Source organism: Petromyzon marinus, unplaced genomic scaffold (genome assembly GCF_048934315.1).
Source record: "Petromyzon marinus isolate PM22_M1 ecotype Great Lakes invasive population unplaced genomic scaffold, UKy_Petmar_22M1.pri1.0 PM_G_Scaffold_55, whole genome shotgun sequence".
NCBI lineage: Eukaryota > Metazoa > Chordata > Hyperoartia > Petromyzontiformes > Petromyzontidae > Petromyzon > Petromyzon marinus.
The window spans coordinates 236,960-260,890 of NW_027423008.1; the positions used below are offsets into that span (position 1 = coordinate 236,960).

General features: G+C 56.6%; 2 protein-coding genes across 2 annotated transcripts; both read left to right on the top strand.

Moving 5' to 3' along the window:
* Positions 1-176: 176 nt before the first annotated feature.
* Positions 177-19,629, top strand: LOC142917910 (uncharacterized). Its single transcript, XM_076062253.1, has 2 exons — positions 177-297; positions 15,952-19,629. The coding sequence occupies exon 2, from the start codon at positions 16,140-16,142 to the stop codon at positions 16,917-16,919; it is 780 nt and encodes a 259-aa protein (XP_075918368.1). The 5' UTR covers positions 177-297; positions 15,952-16,139; the 3' UTR covers positions 16,920-19,629.
* LOC116958727 (protein Wnt-7b-like) lies at positions 17,656-21,492 on the top strand. Its single transcript, XM_032981455.1, has 2 exons — positions 17,656-17,871; positions 21,013-21,492. Exons 1-2 carry the CDS (start codon positions 17,656-17,658, stop codon positions 21,490-21,492), a joined length of 696 nt encoding a protein of 231 aa, XP_032837346.1.
* Positions 21,493-23,931: the final 2,439 nt, after the last annotated feature.

The window sequence follows — 23,931 nt, forward strand, 5'->3', positions numbered from 1 at the left end:
GGTCCGACCACGCCCATAGGTGGCAGAGACCACGCCCACGGGGCGCTCCGACCACGCCCATAGGTGGCAGAGACCACGCCCATGGGAACAGCGCCAACGCCCACGGAGACAGAGACCATGCCCACGGGGGGGGGGGGGGCAGAGACCACGCCCACGGGGGGCAGCGACCACGCCCACAGGAAACACGATCACGTAGCAATTTGGCTGCGTTCCAACCCGCTCTGAAAAATTCAGGGATTTTATATCGTTTAATAATACCAACAACAACAAAACTACAACAACAAGTTTATCCCGCAGGTGAGGTCTCTGGAGAGCAGGAGAGAAGTCTCGTGGCTGGGTGAGATGGTGGTGGGGCAGAGTGGTTAGATTATTGAGTTCAGATGATGAGAAAGTTACAAGTGCTGAATTATTTGTGTGTTTAAAACCACGTGTGAGCAAACTACGGAGACCCAGGGCAGGGGGCTAATTGGCAAAAGTTGAGTGGCTTGGCTTGAGTGAGATGGCGGGTGGGTGGGTGAATTAACCTGTGGATGATTGAGACGCTGGGTGGGTGAATCAACGTGTGGTTGAGTGGATGATTGAGACGCTGGGTGGGTGATTGAGACGCTGGGTGGGTGAATCACTTTGAGTAGTCGCGTGAAGATGGATGAGCGCTGAGTCGCTGGGTGGTGGACCGAGCAAAGATGGCGAATTTGAGAGCCACGAGGTGTCAGGGGGAGGGGCTTCAGGGGGAGGGGGGTCAGGGGGAGGGGGGTTCAGGGGGAGGGGGGGTTCAGGGGGAGGGGGGGTTTAGGGGGAGGGGGCTTCAGGGGGAGGGGCTTCAGGGGGCTTCCGGGGGCTTCTGGGCGCTGTTGATTGGGCCCGAGGTCTCCATTCTGCTGCTGCGAGGTGTGTGGTGTGTCTGGTATGTGTGGTGTGTGTGTGGTGTGTAGTGTGTGTGTGGTGTGGTGTGTGTGTGTGGTGTGTGTGTGGTGTGTGTGTAGTGTGTGTGGTGTGGTGTGGTGTGTGTGTGGTGTGTGTGATGTGTGTGTGGTGTGTGTGGTGTGTGTGTGGTGTATGTGTGGTGTGTGTGGGGTGTGTGTGTGGTGTGGTGTGTGTGGTGTGTGTGTGGTTTGTGTGGTGTGTGTGTGGTGTGTGTGGTGTGTGGTGTGTGGTGTGTGTGTGTGTGGTGGGTGTGGTGTGTGTGTGGTGTGTGTGGTGTGTGTGTGTGGTGTGTGTGGTGTGTGTGGTATGTGTGTGGTGTGTGTGTGGTGTGTGTGGTGTGTGTGTGGTGTGTGTGGTGTGTGTGGTGTGTGTGTGGTGTGTGTGTGGTGTGTGTGGTGTGTATGGTGGTGTGTGTGGTGTGTGTGTGGTGTGTGTGTGGTGTGTGTGGTGTGTGTGTGGTGTGTGTGGTGTGTGTGTGGTGTGTGTGTGGAGTGTGTGGTGTGTGTGTGGAGTGTGTGGTGTGTGTGTGGTGTGTGTAGTGTGTGTGGTGTGTGTGTGGTGTGTGGTGTGTGTGTGGTGTGTGTGGTGTGTGTGTGGTGTGTGTGTGGAGTGTGTGGTGTGTGTGTGGTGTGTGTGTGGTTTGTGTGGTGTGTGTGGTGTGTGTGTGGTGTGTGTAGTGTGTGTGGTGTGTGTGTGGTGTGTGTGTGGTGTGTGTGGTGTGTGTGTGTGGTGTGTGTGGTGTGTGTGGTGTGTGTGTGGTGTGTGTGTGTGGTGTGTGTGATGTGTGTGTGGTGTGTGTGGTGTGTGTGTGGTGTGTGTGGTGTATGTGTGGGGTGTGTGGTGTGTGTGGTGTGTGTGGTGTGTGTGGTGTGTGTGGTGTGTGTGTGGTGTGTGTGTGGTGTGTGTGTGGTGTGTGTGGTTTGTGTGGTGTGTGTGTGGTGTGTGTGTGGTGTGTGTAGTGTGTGTGGTGTGTGTGTGGTGTGTGTGTGGTGTGTGTGGTGTGTGTGTGTGGTGTGTGTGGTGTGTGTGTGGTGTGTGTGTGTGGTGTGTGTGGTGTGTGTGGTGGGTGTGGTGTGTGTGTGGTGTGTGTGTGGTGGTGTGTGTGGTGTGTGTGTGGTGTGTGTGGTGTGTGTGGTGTGTGTGTGGTGTGTGTGTGTGGTGTGTGTGTGGTGGGTGTGGTGTGTGTGTGGTGTGTGTGGTGTGTGTGGTGTGTGTGTGGTGGTGTGTGTGGTGTGTGTGTGGTGTGTGTGGTGTGTGTGTGGTGTGTGTGTGGTGTGTGTGTGGTGTGTGTGGTGTGTGTGTGGCGTGTGTGTGGGGTGTGTGTGGTGTGTGTGGTGTGTGTGTGTGGTGTGTGTGTGTGGTGTGTGTGGTGTGTGTGTGGTGTGTGTGTGGTGTGTGTGGTGTGTGTGTGGTGTGTGTGGTGTGTGTGTGTGGTGTGTGTGTGGTGTGTGTGACTGTGTGTGTGTGGTGTGTGTGACTGTGTGTGTGTGGTGTGTGTGTGTGGTGTGTGTGTAGTGTGTGTAGTTTGTGTGGTGTGTGTGTGGTGTGTGTGTGGCGTGTGTGGTGTGTGTGCGGTGTGTGTGTGGTGTGTGTGGTGTGTGTGTGGTGTGTGTATGGTGTGTGTGGTGTGTGTGGTGTGTGTGTGGTGGGTGTGGTGCGTGTGTGGTGTGTGTGGTGTGTGTGGTGTGTGTGTGGTGTGTGTGGCTTGTGTGGTGTGTGTGGTGTGTGTGTGGTGTGTGTGTGGTGTGTGTAGTGTGTGTGGTGTGTGTGTGGTGTGTGTGTGGTGTGTGTGGTGTGTGTGGTGTGTGTGTGGTGTGTGTGTGTGGTGTGTGTGTGTGGTGTGTGTGTGGTGGGTGTGGTGTGTGTGTGGTGTGTGTGGTGTGTGTGTGGTGGTGTGTGTGTGGTGTGTGTGTGGTGTGTGTGGTGTGTGTGTGGTGTGTGTGTGGTGTGTGTGTGGTGTGTGTGGTGTGTGTGGTGTGTGTGTGGCGTGTGTGTGGGGTGTGTGTGGTGTGTGTGGTGTGTGTGTGTGGTGTGTGTGTGTGGTGTGTGTGTGGTGTGTGTGTGGTGTGTGTGTGTGGTGTGTGTGGGGTGTATGTGGTGTGTGTGGTGTGTGTGTGGTGTGTGTGGTGTGTGTGTGGTGTGTGGTGTGTGTGTGGTGTGTGTGTGTGGTGTGTGTGGTGTGTGTGTGGTGTGTGTGTGGTGTGTGTGACTGTGTGTGTGTGGTGTGTGTGACTGTGTGTGTGTGGTGTGTCTCCTGGCCAAACCCCAATTGGCGGAGCCAGGAGATTGAATACCTACCCTCGGGGCTACTCCAGAAACAACGAAAAGCCACTACGGTTGGCCACGTGGAATGTTCGAACGCTCATTGCAGAGGAGAGGCTGCCACTCCTCTGTCGGGAGCTGGACCGGTACCGCCTGGATCTATGCGGCATTCTGGAGGTCCGGTGGACCGGCTCTGGCTCCTGCCACCATGAGGGGTGGACAGTCCTCTACTCGGGGCAGCAGACTGCCAAACAACAGGGTGTGGGTCTTCTTTTGAACAAAAGAATGAAGGGGGCGTGGGAGCGTGGCGGTGAGGTGTGGGAAGCTGTAAGCCCCAGGCTACTTTGGGCTCGCCTTCCCATCAACCGGAGGCGAGGAATGGTGGTCGTGGTTACTTATGCCCCCACCGAAGATGAACATCCGTGGAGGGATGCAGGCAAAGCCGATGAGTCAGATGCCTTCTATGACCTCCTGTCACAGGTGCTGGCTAAAGTGGCCCCTCGGGATAGAGTCATCATGTTGGGTGACTTCAATGCCCAAGTTGGTCATGATACTGGCACCTGGTCTGGAGTGATTGGAGGGCATGGGCCAGATCAGCTCAATAACAACGGTAGGAGGCTGCTAGATTTTTGTGCAGCCCATGGGCTTGTAATTACCAACACGCTGTTCCGGCATCGGCGCATCCACACAACATCATGGATGCATGCCGGGTCCAAGCAAGAACATCTGCTGGACTACATAGTGACGGACCAGCGAATGCGAGCCCATGTCCTTGACACCAGGACCTACCGTGGAGCTGATCTGCCCTCTGACCATCGACTAGTCATCTGTAAGATGCGCCTGCCATTCTTCCACTCCGGTGGTGGGTGTACACCCAGGACCCCATTCCAACCTAAAGTGGCCTGGTCTCAGTTATCTGATGAAAGTTGCAAGCGAGAATTTCATCATCGCTTGCGGCTGGGATTGGCATCGTCCCCGACTCCTCCTGATGTCGAGGGTAAATGGGCGAGGTTTAGGACTGTGATTCATGCAGCTGCAATGGCTGCTTTGGGTACGCGGTCCAGACCTCCCCAGACACCCTGGATGACAGAGGAGTTGTTCACGATGGTTGAGAAAAAGCGACAGGCCCACTGTCATCGGCTACAGAATCCCACGTCAGAGAATGAGGAGGCTTACCGCAGCCTTCGCTCGGAGGTTCGGAGAGCCGTGAGGCGCTGCAAGGATGGGTGGTGGTCGCGGGTTGCTGAGGAGATCGAGTCTGCCTCAGTGGCCCGTGATCACAAATCTCTATTTAACTCCATCAAAAAAGTAACCTGCAGCGCCACACCTATTACCATCATTAGGGGAAAAAACGGTGATCCAATTTCCGACCCCCAGGAACAGGTTCGCAGATTTGCTGAGCATTTCTGTGAGGTCCTGGGGGAGGGAAAATCCCTCAGCCAGGAAAACATCATGGCACAAAGTGAGGATGACCCTGCTGAGGCTGCGGTGCCTCAAATATTGGATGAAGTCACCCCCTGTGAGTGGCTGGCTGAGGTGCCATCTGCTGAGGAAGTATTGAAGGCGATCCGGAGTCTGAGACCAGGAAAGGCAGCGGGCAGAGATGATCTCCCAAGCGAAATGCTGAGGGAGGGTGGCGTTTGTGCACAGACTGCCCTATATGACATCATAACAACAGTCTGGACCACTGGACGGGTTCCGCAGGATTGGAAGGATGCCCTGGTGGTCCCCCTTTTTAAGAAGGGGGACCGCACAGACTGTAACAACTACAGGGGCATCTCACTCCTCAGTGTGCCGGGAAAGGTCCTGGCAAGGATTATTCAGCATCGCCTTGCCAGGCACGCTGAGGAGAGGCTTGCGGAGCCCCAATGCGGTTTCAGGAAAGGGCGGTCCTGCACAGATGCCATATTTTCTGTCCGTCTGCTACAGCAGAGGTGTAGGGAATTCCAACAAGACCTACATCTCTGCTTTATTGACCTGGTCAAGGCCTATGATACCATCAGTAGGCCTGGGCTCTGGGTCGTTCTTCGTGCTTTTGGAGTACCTGACCCTCTGCTCACGATCATTAAGGACCTTCATGATGGTGAGCGGGCCCGGGTAAAACTACGTGGCCGGGAGTCAGAGCCATTCCCTGTACACCTTGGGGTGCGACAGAGATGTCCTCTGGCTCCCACATTATTTAACATCTATTTTGACCACGTAGTTCGTGAAGCCTTCAATAGCTGTACCGGGGGAATCTCCATATGGTACAGATATAATGGGAGGCTAATCGATGCCCGGGTGCGGTCAAGGGATGGCTCCCTATTGCTCAACCACGTTATGTATGCTGATGACTTGGTAATAGCTGCTCAGTCAGAGGAGGAGTTGGAGACGCTGCTGCTGAGACTGGAGCGTGCCACTAAGAGGTGGGGCCTTACCATCAGCCCCACCAAAACTAAGCACCTGCCTGGGTATTTTGTACCATCGGACACTCCACCCCCACAACTCCCAATCGGTGATGGGGCAGTTGTGGAGAGAGTGGAGAGTTTCCCATACCTGGGCAGTGTGCTTATGACTGGCTCCAGTTTAACAGCAGAGGTCTCACTCCGAATCAGTCGAGCGGCAATATCTTTTCATCGGTGGCGTAATGCTGTGTGGAAGCTACCTGGTCTGTCGCTCCGCACTAAGCTTCAGGTCTTCTCGGCCACGGTCATTCCCTCCCTTCTCTACGCTTGCGAAACGTGGACCCCCCTAATGGAACATCTTCGCCGGTTAGAAACATTTAGGCTGGCCTGCCTACGATCCATCCTGGGTTTAACCAGACTGGATTGTGTGAGGAGCTCACAAATCCTTGAAAGATCTGGGCAGGGTCCCATCGGTGAGCTCCTCCGGCAGGCAAGGCTGCGATGGCTGGGTCATGTAGCCCGCATGCCCAGCCACCGCATGCCGAAACAGCTTTTGTTTGGCCGGATTGAGGGGGCTAAGCGGGCGCGGCACGGGCTAGAGAAGAGATGGAGTGATGTGGTACAGGAGGACGTGGAGCTGAGTGGACTTGCCGATGACTGGTACCAGCGGTGTCAAGATCGGCCTCTGTGGAGGAGGCTCGTGAAGGATGCTACTGGGCAGTTGGAGGCAGTCGCCCTCCAACAACAACGGAGGGCGGAGGAGCGACGCTCATAACAGCGAGCGGAGCGCCGGGTGGCTAAAGCACAGCAGGTTGGCACAGTAGGGGGCACAGGTGGTGCATCAGCCAGTCATCTCAGTCAGTCGACCCGTGGCACCTGGGTCTGCCCCGTGACCTCCTGCCAGCGGGCGTTCGACACTTCACGTGGCCTCAGGGTGCACATAGCCTGGCACAAGCGTCGTGGTGACGTCACCGCCACTTAGTGGCGAATGGCGGTTGTTGTTGTGTGGTGTGTGTGGTGTGTGTGTGTGGTGTGTGTGGTGTTTGTGTGTGGTGTGTGTGTGGTGTGTGTGTGGTGTGTGTGTGGTGTGTGCCCAGGCATGGTGTGCGTGTGGTGTGTGTGGTGTGTGTGTGGTGTGTGTGTGGTGTGTGTGTGGTGTGTGTGGTGTGTGTGTGGTGTGTGTGGTGTGTGGTGTGTGTGTGGTGTGTGTAGTGTGTGTGGTGTGTGTGGTGTGTGTGTGGTGTGTGTGTGGTGTGTGTGTGGTGGGTGTGGTGTGTGTGGTGTGTGTGTGGTGGTGTGTGTGGTGTGTGTGTGTGGTGTGTGTGTGGTGTGTGTGGTGTGTGTGTGGTGTGTGGTGTGTGTGGTGTGTGCCCAGGCATGGTGTGTGTGTGGTGTGTGTGGTGTGTGTGTGGTGTGTGTGTGGTTTGTGTGTGGTGTGTGTGGTGTGTGTGGTGTGTGTGTGGTGTGTGTGTAGTGTGTGTGTGGTGTGTGTGTGGTGTGTGTGTGGTGTGTGTGGGGTGTGTGTGGTGTGTGTGTGGTGTGTGTGTTGTGTGTGTGGTGTGTGTGGTGTGTGTGTGGTGTGTGTGGTGTGTGTGTGTGGTGTGTGTGTGGTGTGTGTGACTGTGTGTGTGTGGTGTGTGTGACTGTGTGTGTGTGGTGTGTGTGTGTGGTGTGTGTGTAGTGTGTGTAGTTTGTGTGGTGTGTGTGTGGTGTGTGTGTGGCGTGTGTGGTGTGTGTGCGGTGTGTGTGTGGTGTGTGTGGTGTGTGTGTGGTGTGTGTATGGTGTGTGTGGTGTGTGTGGTGTGTGTGGTGTGTGTGTGGTGGGTGTGGTGCGTGTGTGGTGTGTGTGTGGTGTGTGTGGTTTGTGTGGTGTGTGTGGTGTGTGTGTGGTGTGTGTGTGGTGTGTGTAGTGTGTAAGGTGTGTGTGTGGTGTGTGTGTGGTGTGTGTGGTGTGTGTGTGTGGTGTGTGTGGTGTGTGTGTGGTGTGTGTGTGTGGTGTGTGTGGTGTGTGTGTGGTGGGTGTGGTGTGTGTGTGGTGTGTGTGGTGGTGTGTGTGGTGTGTGTGGTGTGCGTGTGGTGTGTGTGGTGTGTGTGTGGTGTGTGTGGTGTGTGTGTGGCGTGTGTGTGGGGTGTGTGTGGTGTGTGTGGTGTGTGTGTGTGGTGTGTGTGTGTGGTGTGTGTGGTGTGTGTGTGGTGTGTGTGTGGTGTGTGTGTGTGGTGTGTGTGGTGTGTGTGTGGTGTGTGTGGGGTGTATGTGGTGTGTGTGGTGTGTGTGTGGTGTGTGTGGTGTGTGTGTGGTGTGTGTGTGTGGTGTGTGTGGTGTGTGTGTGGTGTGTGTGTGGTGTGTGTGACTGTGTGTGTGTGGTGTGTGTGACTGTGTGTGTGTGGTGTGTGTGTGTGGTGTGTGTGTAGTGTGTGTAGTGTGTGTGGTGTGTGTGTGGCGTGTGTGGTGTGTGTGTGGTGTGTGTGGTGTGTGTGTGGTGTGTGTGTAGTGTGTGTGGTGTGTGTGGTGTGGTGTGTGTGGTGTGTGTGGTGTGTGTGTGGTGTGTGTGGTGTGTGTGTGTTTTGTGTGTGGTGTGTGTGTGGTGTGTGTGTGGTGTGTGTGTTGTGTGTGGTGTGTGTGGTGTGTGTGTGGTGTGTGTGTGGTATGTGTGGTGTGTGTGTGTGGTGTGTGTGTGATGTGTGTGTGGTGTGTGTGTGGTGTGTGTGTGGTGTGTGTGGTGTGTGCCCAGGCATGGTGTGCGTGTGGTGTGTGTGGTGTGTGTGGTGTGTGTGTGTGGTGTGTGTGGTGTGTGTGTGGTGTGTGTGGTGTGTGTGTGGTGTGTGTGGTGTGTGTGTGGTGGTGTGTGTGGTGTGTGTGTGGTGTGTGTGTGGTGTGTGTGGTGTGTGTGTGATGTGTGTGTGGTGTGTGTGTGGTGTGTGTGTGGTGTGTGTGGTGTGTGCCCAGGCATGGTGTGCGTGTGGTGTGTGTGGTGTGTGTGGTGTGTGTGTGTGGTGTGTGTGGTGTGTGTGTGGTGTGTGTGGTGTGTGTGTGGTGTGTGTGGTGTGTGTGTGGTGTGTGTGTGGTGTGTGTGTGGTGTGTGTGGTGTGTGTAGTGTGTGTGGTGTGTGTGTGATGTGTGTTTGGTGTGTGTGGTGTGTGTGTGTGGTGTGTGTGTGGTGTGTGTGTGGTGTGTGTGTGTGTGGTGTGTGTGGTGTGTGCGGTGTGTGTGGTGTGTGTGTGGTGTGTGTGTGTGGTGTGTGTGTAGTGTGTGTAGTGTGTGTGGTGTGTGTGTGGTGTGTGTGTGTGGTGTGTGTGTGGCGTGTGTGGTGTGTGTGGTGTGTGTGTGGTGTGTGTGTGGTGTGTGTGGTGTGTGTGTGGGGTGTGTGTGGTGGGTGTGGTGCGTGTGTGGTGTGTGTGGTGTGTGTGGTGTGTGTGGTGTGTGTGTGGTGTGTGTGGTGTGTGTTTTGTGTGTGGTGTGTGTGTGGTGTGTGTGTGGTGTGTGTTGTGTGTGGTGTGTGTGTGTGGTGTGTGTGTGGTGTGTGTGGTGTGTGTGTGTGGTGTGTGTGGTGTTTGTGTGTGGTGTGTGTGGTGTGTGTGTGGTGTGTGTGTGGTGTGTGTGTGGTGTGTGTGGTGTGTGCCCAGGCATGGTGTGCGTGTGGTGTGTGTGGTGTGTGTGGTGTGTGTGTGGTGTGTGTGTGGTGTGTGTGGTGTGTGTGTGGTGTGTGGTGTGTGTGTGGTGTGTGTGGTGTGTGTGTGGTGTGTGTGGTGTGTGTAGTGCGTGTGGTGTGTGTGGTGTGTGTGTGTGGTGTGTGTGGTGTGTGTGTGGTGTGTGTGGTGTGTGTGTGGTGTGTGTGGTGTGTGTGTGGTGGTGTGTGTGGTGTGTGTGTGGTGTGTGTGGTGTGTGTGGTGTGTGTGATGTGTGTGTGGTGTGTGTGTGGTGTGTGTGTGGTGTGTGTGGTGTGTGCCCAGGCATGGTGTGCGTGTGGTGTGTGTGGTGTGTGTGGTGTGTGTGTGTGGTGTGTGTGTGGTGTGTGTGGTGTGTGTGGTGTGTGTGGTGTGTGTGTGGTGTGTGTGTGGTGTGTGTGTGGTGTGTATGGTGTGTGTAGTGTGTGTGGTGTGTGTGTGATGTGTGTGTGGTGTGTGTGGTGTGTGTGTGTGGTGTGTGTGTGGTGTGTGTGTGGTGTGTGTGTGTGTGGTGTGTGTGGTGTGTGCGGTGTGTGTGGTGTGTGTGTGTGTGTGGTGTGTGTGTAGTGTGTGTAGTGTGTGTGGTGTGTGTGTGGTGTGTGTGTGTGGTGTGTGTGTGGCGTGTGTGGTGTGTGTGGTGTGTGTGTGGTGTGTGTGTGGTGTGTGTGGTGTGTGTGTGGGGTGTGTGTGGTGGGTGTGGTGCGTTTGTGGTGTGTGTGGTGTGTGTGGTGTGTGTGGTGTGTTTGTGGTGTGTGTGGTGTGTGTGTTTTGTGTGTGGTGTGTGTGTGGTGTGTGTGTGGTGTGTGTTGTGTGTGGTGTGTGTGTGGTGTGTGTGTGGTGTGTGTGTGTGGTGTGTGTGGTGTTTGTGTGTGGTGTGTGTGTGGTGTGTGTGGTGTGTGTGTGGTGTGTGTGGTGTGTGTGTGGTGTGTGTGTGGTGTGTGTGGTGTGTGCCCAGGCATGGTGTGCGTGTGGTGTGTGTGGTGTGTGTGGTGTGTGTGGTGTGTGTGTGGTGTGTGTGTGGTGTGTGTGTGGTGTGTGTGGTGTGTGGTGTGTGTGTGGTGTGTGTGGTGTGTGTGTGGTGTGTGTGGTGTGTGTAGTGTGTGTGGTGTGTGGTGTGTGTGGTGTGTGTGTGGTGTGTGTGGTGTGTGTGTGGTGTGTGTGTGGTGGGTGTGGTGTGTGTGGTGTGTGTGTGGTGTGTGTGGTGTGTGTGTGGTGTGTGTGGTGTGTGTGTGGTGTGTGTGGTGTGTGTGTGGTGTGTGTGGTGTGTGTGTGGTGTGTGGTGTGTGTGGTGTGTGCCCAGGCATGGTGTGTGTGGTGTGTGTGGTGTGTGTGTGGTGTGTGTGTGGTTTGTGTGTGGTGTGTGTGGTGTGTGTGTGGTGTGTGTGGTGTGTGTGACTGTGTGTGTGTGGTGTGTGTGACTGTGTGTGTGTGGTGTGTGTGTGTGGTGTGTGTGTAGTGTGTGTAGTGTGTGTGGTGTGTGTGTGGCGTGTGTGGTGTGTGTGTGGTGTGTGTGGTGTGTGTGTGGTGTGTGTGTAGTGTGTGTGGTGTGTGTGGTGTGGTGTGTGTGGTGTGTGTGGTGTGTGTGTGGTGTGTGTGGTGTGTGTGTGTTTTGTGTGTGGTGTGTGTGTGGTGTGTGTGTTGTGTGTGGTGTGTGTGGTGTGTGTGTGGTGTGTGTGTGGTATGTGTGGTGTGTGTGTGTGGTGTGTGTGTGATGTGTGTGTGGTGTGTGTGTGGTGTGTGTGTGGTGTGTGTGGTGTGTGCCCAGGCATGGTGTGCGTGTGGTGTGTGTGGTGTGTGTGGTGTGTGTGTGTGGTGTGTGTGGTGTGTGTGTGGTGTGTGTGGTGTGTGTGTGGTGTGTGTGGTGTGTGTGTGGTGGTGTGTGTGGTGTGTGTGTGGTGTGTGTGTGGTGTGTGTGGTGTGTGTGGTGTGTGTGTGATGTGTGTGTGGTGTGTGTGTGGTGTGTGTGTGGTGTGTGTGGTGTGTGCCCAGGCATGGTGTGCGTGTGGTGTGTGTGGTGTGTGTGGTGTGTGTGTGTGGTGTGTGTGGTGTGTGTGTGGTGTGTGTGGTGTGTGTGTGGTGTGTGTGGTGTGTGTGTGGTGTGTGTGTGGTGTGTGTGTGGTGTGTGTGGTGTGTGTAGTGTGTGTGGTGTGTGTGTGATGTGTGTGTGGTGTGTGTGGTGTGTGTGTGTGGTGTGTGTGTGGTGTGTGTGTGGTGTGTGTGTGTGTGGTGTGTGTGGTGTGTGCGGTGTGTGTGGTGTGTGTGTGGTGTGTGTGTGTGGTGTGTGTGTAGTGTGTGTAGTGTGTGTGGTGTGTGTGTGGTGTGTGTGTGTGGTGTGTGTGTGGCGTGTGTGGTGTGTGTGGTGTGTGTGTGGTGTGTGTGTGGTGTGTGTGGTGTGTGTGTGGGGTGTGTGTGGTGGGTGTGGTGCGTGTGTGGTGTGTGTGGTGTGTGTGGTGTGTGTGGTGTGTGTGTGGTGTGTGTGGTGTGTGTTTTGTGTGTGTGGTGTGTGTGTGGTGTGTGTGTGGTGTGTGTTGTGTGTGGTGTGTGTGTGTGGTGTGTGTGTGGTGTGTGTGTGTGGTGTGTGTGGTGTTTGTGTGTGGTGTGTGTGTGGTGTGTGTGGTGTGTGTGTGGTGTGTGTGTGGTGTGTGTGTGGTGTGTGTGGTGTGTGCCCAGGCATGGTGTGCGTGTGGTGTGTGTGGTGTGTGTGGTGTGTGTGTGGTGTGTGTGTGGTGTGTGTGGTGTGTGTGTGGTGTGTGGTGTGTGTGTGGTGTGTGTGGTGTGTGTGTGGTGTGTGTGGTGTGTGTAGTGCGTGTGGTGTGTGTGGTGTGTGTGTGTGGTGTGTGTGGTGTGTGTGTGGTGTGTGTGTGGTGGGTGTGGTGTGTGTGGTGTGTGTGTGGTGTGTGTGGTGTGTGTGTGGTGTGTGTGGTGTGTGTGTGGTGTGTGTGGTGTGTGTGTGGTGTGTGTGGTGTGTGTGTGGTGTGTGGTGTGTGTGGTGTGTGCCCAGGCATGGTGTGTGTGGTGTGTGTGGTGTGTGTGTGGTGTGTGTGTGGTTTGTGTGTGGTGTGTGTGGTGTGTGTGTGGTGTGTGTGGTGTGTGTGACTGTGTGTGTGTGGTGTGTGTGACTGTGTGTGTGTGGTGTGTGTGTGTGGTGTGTGTGTAGTGTGTGTAGTGTGTGTGGTGTGTGTGTGGCGTGTGTGGTGTGTGTGTGGTGTGTGTGGTGTGTGTGTGGTGTGTGTGTAGTGTGTGTGGTGTGTGTGGTGTGGTGTGTGTGGTGTGTGTGGTGTGTGTGTGGTGTGTGTGGTGTGTGTGTGTTTTGTGTGTGGTGTGTGTGTGGTGTGTGTGTTGTGTGTGGTGTGTGTGGTGTGTGTGTGGTGTGTGTGTGGTATGTGTGGTGTGTGTGTGTGGTGTGTGTGTGATGTGTGTGTGGTGTGTGTGTGGTGTGTGTGTGGTGTGTGTGGTGTGTGCCCAGGCATGGTGTGCGTGTGGTGTGTGTGGTGTGTGTGGTGTGTGTGTGTGGTGTGTGTGGTGTGTGTGTGGTGTGTGTGGTGTGTGTGTGGTGTGTGTGGTGTGTGTGTGGTGGTGTGTGTGGTGTGTGTGTGGTGTGTGTGTGGTGTGTGTGGTGTGTGTGGTGTGTGTGTGATGTGTGTGTGGTGTGTGTGTGGTGTGTGTGTGGTGTGTGTGGTGTGTGCCCAGGCATGGTGTGCGTGTGGTGTGTGTGGTGTGTGTGGTGTGTGTGTGTGGTGTGTGTGGTGTGTGTGTGGTGTGTGTGGTGTGTGTGTGGTGTGTGTGGTGTGTGTGTGGTGTGTGTGTGGTGTGTGTGGTGTGTGTAGTGTGTGTGGTGTGTGTGTGATGTGTGTGTGGTGTGTGTGGTGTGTGTGTGTGGTGTGTGTGTGGTGTGTGTGTGGTGTGTGTGTGTGTGGTGTGTGTGGTGTGTGCGGTGTGTGTGGTGTGTGTGTGGTGTGTGTGTGTGGTGTGTGTGTAGTGTGTGTAGTGTGTGTGGTGTGTGTGTGGTGTGTGTGTGTGGTGTGTGTGTGGCGTGTGTGGTGTGTGTGGTGTGTGTGTGGTGTGTGTGTGGTGTGTGTGGTGTGTGTGTGGGGTGTGTGTGGTGGGTGTGGTGCGTGTGTGGTGTGTGTGGTGTGTGTGGTGTGTGTGGTGTGTGTGGTGTGTGTTTTGTGTGTGTGGTGTGTGTGTGGTGTGTGTGTGGTGTGTGTTGTGTGTGGTGTGTGTGTGTGGTGTGTGTGTGGTGTGTGTGTGTGGTGTGTGTGGTGTTTGTGTGTGGTGTGTGTGTGGTGTGTGTGGTGTGTGTGTGGTGTGTGTGTGGTGTGTGTGTGGTGTGTGTGGTGTGTGCCCAGGCATGGTGTGCGTGTGGTGTGTGTGGTGTGTGTGGTGTGTGTGTGGTGTGTGTGTGGTGTGTGTGGTGTGTGTGTGGTGTGTGGTGTGTGTGTGGTGTGTGTGGTGTGTGTGTGGTGTGTGTGGTGTGTGTAGTGCGTGTGGTGTGTGTGGTGTGTGTGTGTGGTGTGTGTGGTGTGTGTGTGGTGTGTGTGGTGTGTGTGTGGTGTGTGTGGTGTGTGTGTGGTGGTGTGTGTGGTGTGTGTGTGGTGTGTGTGGTGTGTGTGGTGTGTGTGTGATGTGTGTGTGGTGTGTGTGTGGTGTGTGTGTGGTGTGTGTGGTGTGTGCCCAGGCATGGTGTGCGTGTGGTGTGTGTGGTGTGTGTGGTGTGTGTGTGTGGTGTGTGTGGTGTGTGTGTGGTGTGTGTGGTGTGTGTGTGGTGTGTGTGGTGTGTGTGTGGTGTGTGTGTGGTGTGTGTGTGGTGTGTGTGGTGTGTGTAGTGTGTGTGGTGTGTGTGTGATGTGTGTGTGGTGTGTGTGGTGTGTGTGTGTGGTGTGTGTGTGGTGTGTGTGTGGTGTGTGTGTGTGTGGTGTGTGTGGTGTGTGCGGTGTGTGTGGTGTGTGTGTGTGTGTGGTGTGTGTGTAGTGTGTGTAGTGTGTGTGGTGTGTGTGTGGTGTGTGTGTGTGGTGTGTGTGTGGCGTGTGTGGTGTGTGTGGTGTGTGTGTGGTGTGTGTGTGGTGTGTGTGGTGTGTGTGTGGGGTGTGTGTGGTGGGTGTGGTGCGTTTGTGGTGTGTGTGGTGTGTGTGGTGTGTGTGGTGTGTTTGTGGTGTGTGTGGTGTGTGTGTTTTGTGTGTGGTGTGTGTGTGGTGTGTGTGTGGTGTGTGTTGTGTGTGGTGTGTGTGTGTGGTGTGTGTGTGGTGTGTGTGTGTGGTGTGTGTGGTGTTTGTGTGTGGTGTGTGTGTGGTGTGTGTGGTGTGTGTGTGGTGTGTGTGGTGTGTGTGTGGTGTGTGTGTGGTGTGTGTGGTGTGTGCCCAGGCATGGTGTGCGTGTGGTGTGTGTGGTGTGTGTGGTGTGTGTGGTGTGTGTGTGGTGTGTGTGTGGTGTGTGTGTGGTGTGTGTGGTGTGTGGTGTGTGTGTGGTTTGTGTGGTGTGTGTGTGGTGTGTGTGGTGTGTGTAGTGTGTGTGGTGTGTGGTGTGTGTGGTGTGTGTGGTGTGTGTGTGGTGTGTGTGGTGTGTGTGTGTGGTGGGTGTGGTGTGTGTGGTGTGTGTGTGGTGTGTGTGGTGTGTGTGTGGTGTGTGTGGTGTGTGTGTGGTGTGTGTGGTGTGTGTGTGGTGTGTGTGGTGTGTGTGTGGTGTGTGGTGTGTGTGGTGTGTGCCCAGGCATGGTGTGTGTGGTGTGTGTGGTGTGTGTGTGGTGTGTGTGTGGTTTGTGTGTGGTGTGTGTGGTGTGTGTGTGGTGTGTGTGGTGTGTGTGGTGTGTGTGTGGTGTGTGTGTGGTGTGTGTGTGTGGTGTGTGTGTGGTGTGTGTGTGGTGTGTGTGTGGTGTGTGTGGGGTGTGTGTGGTGTGTGTGTGGTGTGTGTGTTGTGTGTGTGGTGTGTGTGGTGTGTGTGGTGTGTGTGTGGTGTGTGTGGTGTGTGTGTGTGGTGTGTGGTGTGTGTGTGGTATGTGTGACTGTGTGTGTGTGGTGTGTGTGACTGTGTGTGTGTGGTGTGTGTGTGTGGTGTGTGTGTAGTGTGTGTAGTTTGTGTGGTGTGTGTGTGGTGTGTGTGTGGCGTGTGTGGTGTGTGTGCGGTGTGTGTGTGGTGTGTGTGGTGTGTGTGTGGTGTGTGTATGGTGTGTGTGGTGTGTGTGGTGTGTGTGGTGTGTGTGTGGTGGGTGTGGTGCGTGTGTGGTGTGTGTGGTGTGTGTGTGTGGTGTGTGTGGTGTGTGTGGTGTGTGTGTGGTGTGTGTGTGTGGTGTGTGTTGTGTGTGGTGTGTGTGGTGTGTGTGTGGTGTGTGCGGTGTGTGTGTGGTGTGTGTGTGTGTGGTGTGTGTGTTGTGTGTGGTGTGTGTGTGGTGTGTGTGTGGTGTGTGTGGTGTGTGCCCAGGCATGGTGTGCGTGTGGTGTGTGTGGTGTGTGTGGTGTATTCGTATTTTGCTCGTTGACCCAGGAAAGCCTCACAACCAAGACTTTTTTTTGTCAGGACGGGGTCCTTCCAGGTTTTTTTACAGCAGGTAGGGGATGACGTCGCCGATGCTGCTGCGTGTAACCCCGTTGAGTGATTTAATACGGGAGGTGCCAGAGTCAGGAATCGAACCCAGGCCTCCGCTTGTTTGGGCACGAGAGTGTCACCGCCGTGTGTCGCGACGTAACTTCTACGTCCGCGCGTGTGCGGCGCTCACCCCCAGGTGCGAGCGAGGGGCCCCGATGGCGGACGGGGACCTGATCTTCATCAGCCAGCCGCACGGCTCCGCCCTGTGCCGCCTCCTCAACCAGCTGCGCGTGCCGGGGCCGAGCGCCGCCGCCTTCGAAGACTTCCTGACCCCGCTCTACACGGGGCACCTGCGGGCGCCGCCCGCTCGCTTTCCGCGCCGCGATGGGGTACGCGCGCCGCCTGGAAGTGCGGTTCGTGACGGACGGCGAAGACGACGACGACGACGACGACGACGGCGACGGCGGCCCGCGCGAGCCGGCGGTTCTACGGCCCTGCAGGAACCGCTCGGACGACGGGAGAGCTCCGGCGACGGCGGCGGCGCCGGGGGCGCCCGGCGCGAGGGGACGGCGGCGCGACGGGCGCGTTTGCCGGGCGTCGGTGGCGGAGCAGGCGAGGCTCGGGCAGGAGAGGTACGACAGGAGGAACGCCGTCGGCCTGGCGGGCGGTCGCGCGGAGCCTCCCGCGGAGCCGCCGCTGAAGAAGGGGGCGGGAGCGAGCGCGACAGGCCGCCGGCACCGGCGGCGGGCGCTCCCCGACGCCGCGTCGGTCGAGCAGCGGAGGCCGGACGAAAGCGACGTTTTCGCCGGCGACGGCGGCGGCGGCGGCGACGACGCCGCCGCGGAGGGGTGCGTCGGAGCGACGGTGCCGAGGGACGGAGGCGGAGCGGGGCGTCGCGGCCACGCGGCTGGCCCCGGCGGATGCGACTTCGCCCGTGGCGACGCGGGAGGCGGAAGCGGCGGAGGTCTCGACGCGGGGAGAGCCGGCCGAGGCAGAGGCGGGGGTGGCTTCGACTGGGGTGGCGTCGACTGGGACTGTACAAGCGGAGGCGTCGACGACGATGTGGAGATCGCCGCAGCGGCGGCGGCTGACCTCGTCGCAGGTGACGCCGGTGGTACCCTGGTCGGCGAAGCGGCCGCCGCTGTCGCGTCCGTCGTCGATTGAGTACGGGGCCGGTTGCGGAGACTGCGGCGATTGTTCGGGAGGTCGCGTAGGCGGTGACGGTGTCACGGTGGTGGTGACGGTGTCACGGTGGTGGTGGTGACGGTGTCACGGTGGTGGTGGTGACGGTGTCACGGTGGTGGTGGTGACGGTGTCACGGTGGTGGTGGTGACGGTGTCACGGTGGTGGTGGTGACGGTGTCACGGTGGTGGTGGTGACGGTGTCACGGTGGTGGTGGTGACAGTGTCACGGTGGTGGTGGTGACGGTGTCACGGTGGTGGTGACGGTGTCACGGTAGTGGTGGTGACGGTGTCACGGTGGTGGTGGTGACGGTGTCACGGTGGTGGTGGTGACAGTGTCACGGTGGTGGTGGTGGTGGTGGTGACGGTGTCATGGTGGTGGTGACGGTGTCACGGTGGTGGTGACGGTGTCACGGTGGTGGTGGTGGCGGTGGCATCGCCGGCCTGGAAGCCACCTCGGATGAGACTGCACCGCCCAATTGGGCACGCCTCTGCATCGACCCGATCGAGAAAACCGGGAAATCCGCGATGAGTCTCGTCGCCACAAACGACGGCCACCACCGTTACCCATTACTCCGAAGCCGAATTTTGCCGCTTCGCCGACATCGTTGCCGGAATCGCCACGACTGCCACCACCACCACCAGCAGCAGCACCGACGGTGTCACCGTCACCGGTGGCGGAAGCAACACCGCCTCCGGCATCGCTGCGCCACCGTGCGATGGCTTTCGACGACAGGCGCACCTCCGACGGTGTCCACGTGCGTGACCGATCCAGCTGCGACGACCTGCCCGCGGTCATGGTGGAGGTGCAGCTGCCGGACTGGATCCAGCAGGGCCTGACGTCGCTCCGCCGCCACCGTCACCTGCACCACGGTCCATCGGCAAACTTTCCCGACGTCTGCGGAGGTGACGGTGGAGGTGACGGTGGTAGTGAGGTTGCGGCCACGAGCTCTCTGTAGTTTTGTGCGGATGTGCTGACGTGTGGCTATTGGCTGATGTCCGTTACCGCTACCGGGCAGCGCCATCACTACCGACAGAACCATCGCTACCGCCACTATCGCCGACACCACCACCACTATCACGACGGCCATCTCCACGGCCACCACAGTCACCGACGACACCACCACGACTACCACCACTGACGCTGATCACCACTGCCATCGTCTCAACATCCCCCACTCATTGCCATAAGCCAACAAAGAGGGTTTTTGGGTTAGATCGTGTAAATATATAAATGTTGTGTCGTTAAACCCGCCACCACCCGACACAACCAACTAGTAAGGGTTGTCACGTAAACAGAACGTGGCCAATTCGTCACTAGTACAGCACGAGTGTATAGTGTAGTGTAGTGTGTAGTGTAGTGTATAGTAGTGTATAATGTAGTGTAGTGTATAGTAGTGTAGTGTATATAGTAGTGTATAGTGTAGTGTACTAGTACAGCACACCGATTGTGTGTTGGAGAGCCAAGCCACAAATGACACATTTATATATTTACGCGATCTAACCCAAATGCCTCTAATATGGATGATATTGGTCGCGAAAGCCTACGTGTTAAACTAATTGCCATAAGTAGCACCACCACCACCACCGCCGTCATCGTCGCCATCACCGCTCACCACAACCAGGGCCGGATTAAGATTGTGTAGGCGCCTGGGCTACAGGTACTGTGAGGCCCCCGGTAAAATTTTCAAAAGGAAAACAAAGTAAAAAAAAAAAGATTATTTTTTTACAAGGCTGACGACAAACAAAATTCAGCATTCACAAACGAAACAACTTTTAACTTAACCTCTGGAAGGCCCTCCAGCTGGCGGAGGCCCCTGGGCTGCGGCCCCTAAAGCCCCCCGTGCCTTAATCCGGCCCTGACCGCGAGCGTGACTTGCCACTATCACCACGACTGCCACCGTCGCTGCTACCGCCGCCGCCGCCGTTAACCACCGCGGTGGGTGGTGGGGGGGGGGGGGGCGGCCAGGCCCGCGTCCTCCGTGTTGCAAGCCGCTGCCTTTGAACCCACCCCGTGCCGTGGTTTAGAGAAGCGGCTTGGGTGGGCGGGTGGGTTAAGCGTGTCTCGTGATACGGACGACGATGCCGAGAGCTACCTGCTCGGCAAGACGGCTTGTGACGTCGTCTGGGAAATCGTCTTGCGGTCCGCCGTGGTGTGCCGTGTTGCGTTCATTGTAAAACACACGCTCTTTTTGTTGTACTTTGTGTGTGTTATACGTATATATAGATACGTCCTTTGTTTCCCGCATTTTTGCAGGAAGGACCAACCTTGTATTTTTGTGGAAAAGCGAAGTGGGGGGGGGGTCTGTGTTTTTTTTCTCTCGAAACTACTCCGCAAAGTTAACTTCCCACGCGCATCTTGGAACGACGATCCGGAGAATACGGCGGTGCGAAAAAAAAAAGAGATTTATATTTGCCGGAAATGCATTTTTTTTTTCCAGTAAAAATTACCACGAATACATTTCAGTTGTAAACGGTAAAGGGGGGGCACTCGGTTACATTGCAAGTTTGGGTTGACGTTTTCCCCGCACAGCCCCCCCCCACCTCGGTCGAGTTGCATCGCTGCGTAGCCGCTGCCGCAGGGAGCTTGGACACCCTTCTGGTTTCTTTGGGGGTCGTCGTTTCCCCTGCGAAGATTTTGACCGAGAAATGTTTTGAAATGCGTTGCGTTGGGGTTTTTTTTGTGTGTGTGTGGGGTGGGGGGTTTTGGGGGGGGGGGGAGACACGGGTGGGTGGGAAAAAAAAATCTGCCGATATCCCAACGGCGGGAGTTTTTGTTGCGTTTAAAACAACCCGCGTGTTTGTGAACGTTGAATTAAAACGGGTTTGTCCGTTGTTTAATGCGTCACCCCCGAGTGTGTTTGCGTCACTTAACGCGTCCTGCGGATTGTAATGGGGCGCTGTTACCGCCACCCCGTATATTTTCTAAGCGATAGTTTGGGGGGATACGTCAAATAACCGAAAGTTCGATTCCCAACACCTGGTCCTGGGCCGACCCAGCGTGAAATGAGCGGCATGTGAAAACATCGCTAGCGCCGGGGAGACAAAGGCGGCCGGCCGTGGTGCTGCTGGCCACCCACCCCCTCGTGTGCCGTGTCAGCCTTCGCAAGTCGCTTCCTCAGCACTTGCCCCAACAGTCTGGAAAAGCCGGAGGAGCCGCAGAAAAATCCACGCGACCACGGGGAGAGAGAGAAGCAGTCTCCAAAATATACAGCAGCAGCACCTGCAGGTATTGTCAGGGTGGGGATCGAATCCACGACCTCCTGTAGACCAGGCGAGGTAGTCAACATCTAGTCACTGTGATGATGATGAGAGACCCTGTCTCATACAGCAGCAGGCATCGTCAGGGTGGGGATAGAACCCACGACCACCTGTATACCAGGCGAGGTAGTCAACATCTCTTAGCCACTGTGATGATGGTGATGAGAGACCCTGACTCATACAGCAGCAGGTATCGTCAGGGTTTTGGATGGAATCCACGACCTCCTGTAGACCAGGCGAGGGAGTGAACATCGGGCCACCCTCTTCTCAACACCTTACAACGACCCATCCCAACAACCAACATCCACCCCAGCGCTACCCACAAGGCACGTTCCCTCCTGTGGCTGCACTCCATCGTTTTATCTCAGCAGAGGGCCGTCATCCCTTCTAGTGAGGCGTTCTGCCCAAGCTCACACACTCCATTTCTACCCCCCCCCCCCCCCAGGCGTCCAGAACCTTCTTACCCACACTCCCTCGCTTGACCTCTCCACCCGCCACCCCACCCCTTCCCTCCCCACTCTACTCGCCTCTCCCCCCCCATTCTCCTACCTCTTCTCGTCATTTTTCCGGCACAATGCCTATTTCTTCCGCAGCATTTAGCTGGCACAAAGCGGATCGGAGAGGATCAACGCCAACAGCGGTTTTGTAAGAAACACAAAAACATTTGACCTCCTCTCCTTCACTCGTACGAGCGACGCCGCCGTTAGCGATGCCTTCACCGCTCACCTCTCTCTGTCTCTCTCTGTCCACTTGTCCCCACCTACCTCGCCGATGCTCTCCCGCCCTCTGTCTCTCTCTCCCCCACTCGGCGCCAGGTCCTGGAGGAGAAGATGAAGCCGGTGTGCAAGTGCCACGGCGTGTCGGGTTCGTGCACCACCAAGACGTGCTGGACCACGCTGCCCAAGTTCCGCGAGGTGGGCTCCGCGCTCAAGGACAAGTACGACGAGGCGGTCCACGTGGAGCCGGTGCACGGCGGCCGCTACCGCTACCCCCTCTTCCTCAAGTTGAAACGCTCGCGCGCCCACCGTAAGCCTCTCGACACGGAGCTCGTGTTCACCGAGCGCTCGCCCAACTACTGCGAGGAGAACCTGCTGACGGGCAGCTTGGGCACGCGCGGCCGCCTGTGCAACCGCACGTCGCTGCACGCCGACGGCTGCGAGCTGCGCTGCTGCGGCCGCGGGTACAACACGCGCGAGTACACGCGCTCGTGGAATTGCAACTGCAAGTTCCACTGGTGCTGCCATGTGCTCTGCGGCACGTGCAGCGGGAGGGCAGAGGAGTACACGTGCAAGTGACGGCGGCTCGCTGGGAAGCTGGCCCCGACTCTTCCACTGGCTCGATCGCTCGCCAGGTCGATTGTCGGCCGTTGCCCCCCACGAGCCTCGCCCCTGGCCAACAATCATGCCCGGACAAAAGTGTCAGCGGATGTCACTGCCTGATGGAGATGGCTGTCGTTCCGCACCTGGCAGTTGCCCTCAACTCCCCCCCCCACCCCACTCACCACCCCACCCACCGCCACCCTGCGTGATTGCCGACGGGGAGGGGCGGGGCTGCAAGAGTGAGCTCTGCAATCGGCTCCCAAGCCTGGGACAAAGTAGCCACCGAGATCTCAGCATGATGGGAGAGTGAGGAGTCTGCATATCGATTGCGAAAAAGCCAACGCTGTTTTCTTTCTCCTCGTGATTCGTCACTGTATATTTTCTCGTTTCGATTATTTATTGAGCGGCGCGGCGAGCACAGACCTCTGTAGCTCGGTGGCCCTTACCTGCTGACATCAAATAAGTATTAGATTTTGTTTTCAATACCCCACATGTCTCGCCCTGTGTCCACCCTGTGTCCACCCTTGTCCACCACGTGTCCACCACGTGGGTGCGCCCAGAGCTGGTCCATCAGCAGACCTCTGTCGAGGTGTTTGGCCAGCTTGGACGAGGGGGTCAAAACACCCTCAAACAACACTGAAGCAATGACACAACGGAGTGATGATGATGGGTGGCCATACTTGTCCTTTGTTTTTACAGTGAAAGAAAACAAAAGTGAGGATGTTTAAAGACAATGACGGCAGTGTACCTCGCCTCGTCTGTTGTAGTAATTTGCTGCAATACAAATTCAATTACCTATAAAATAAATAAATAATAGCCTGCCAGTACGCTCGCGCAGCTTAATAACCAGGCTCCAGTTGTTGGAGAGGCTGACCCCCGGCTCCTCGCTCACGTGGGATCCACTGCTCCCCTCTTCCGTGTCCTGGGGAGGGTTACTGCTCACCGACTCCCCCCCCCCCCCCCCCTTTGCTGCGGCCCCTCGGGGCATGATTCGTGGCTGGCGCTTAGCCACCTAGGATCAATTACTCACAGGCACGCCGCCCGTTCACCCCACGCACACGCTAAACAAAAGGTCGCACGAATAATCTCGCGTGTACGCCGCCCGTTAGCCTCACGCACACATTAAACGAAAGGGCGTATGAGTAATCTCACGTGCCCCGGTACGAGTCTGCCGCCGCTCACCACATGCACACGCTAACCACGAGCTACACGCATGGGCAAGCGCAAACACGTGAGTAAATACACCCTCATGCACAAACACACGGCGCACACCAACATGCATCCGTTCCACCCTCGCAGAAACCACACGACAAGGTTTATTGATCCCCAGCAGTTTATTCTCAGCGAGTCCGAGGCTAAATTACCAGAGTCAGTTTGAGTCAGCAGGGCAGGTCTAACCTATCTCCCGATGGTCTAAGACCCGATCTGTATCGCCTCTTTCAAATCACTCTCCTAAGACAATCTCCCAATGGCCTCGATATCTTACTCTCGGGAACTCACGGTTCGACTCGTACGGAGCTGCTAGGTCGGATCCTCGCTGCACTTCGACTCGTCACACGGACGTTCGAGTGGATGGGAAGTCGACCGCCCCAAGTGCTGGCTTGAGTAGAACACGAACTAACTCTCCCTACCTTCTCTACCCTTTTTATTGTACTCTACATCAAAGATAAATGAGCGCTGATCTGCTGGCCTCCCGTCCAATCAGGTGGCTCGGATTTCCCGCCACTCTCCCCGGACCGGTGCCCTCTCAGACGTCCGCTTTTCACCCTCTAAACAAGCGCATCTGTCCCACCAATCAGAGGACCGGCCCTGTTTTTCCCGCCGTTCGTGACTCCGTACCCCCCCCTACCTGCCTGCTGACCCGTGTGTGTTGTGGGTGTTTTCTATCCGCGTTGGCTCAGCAGCCCCGTCGTTGCCACATGATTACAACCCAAGTCACGGCGCCGCGGTGCACGTTAGCCTCGGGGGAGGTCGCCCAATTCCCTGGTCGCAGGAAACCGTAAAGTTTGGTCCCATGTGAGGGCTTCTGGGGGAAAACCTGTCGGCCAGGTGACCTTCCCTCGGGGCTCTATGTGGGGGTGTGTGTGTGTGTTCATGTGGGGGGTGGTGAGGGAAGAGCAGCGTCGGCCCCGTCGCTCGGAGGTGGCGGCGTCGAGGCCATGGAGTCGGCAGGAGGGCTCCGCTGCTGCGGCACCACAATGTCGTTGTCCATGTAGGGAGATGGAGCGCAGTGGATCGTATCGTCTCTGCTATGTTTCGGAATCCGTGTGATCACCCAGTCACATCGCCTACCTCCAGTCACAGCTCCTTAAACAAACTACATCTCCCCAACAAGGCAGCCTTCCCGCTGCCGTGTATTGTGTTTATGGGATAACAGAGGTGTCTATTATCCCATACGCCTTGACCAAAACGACT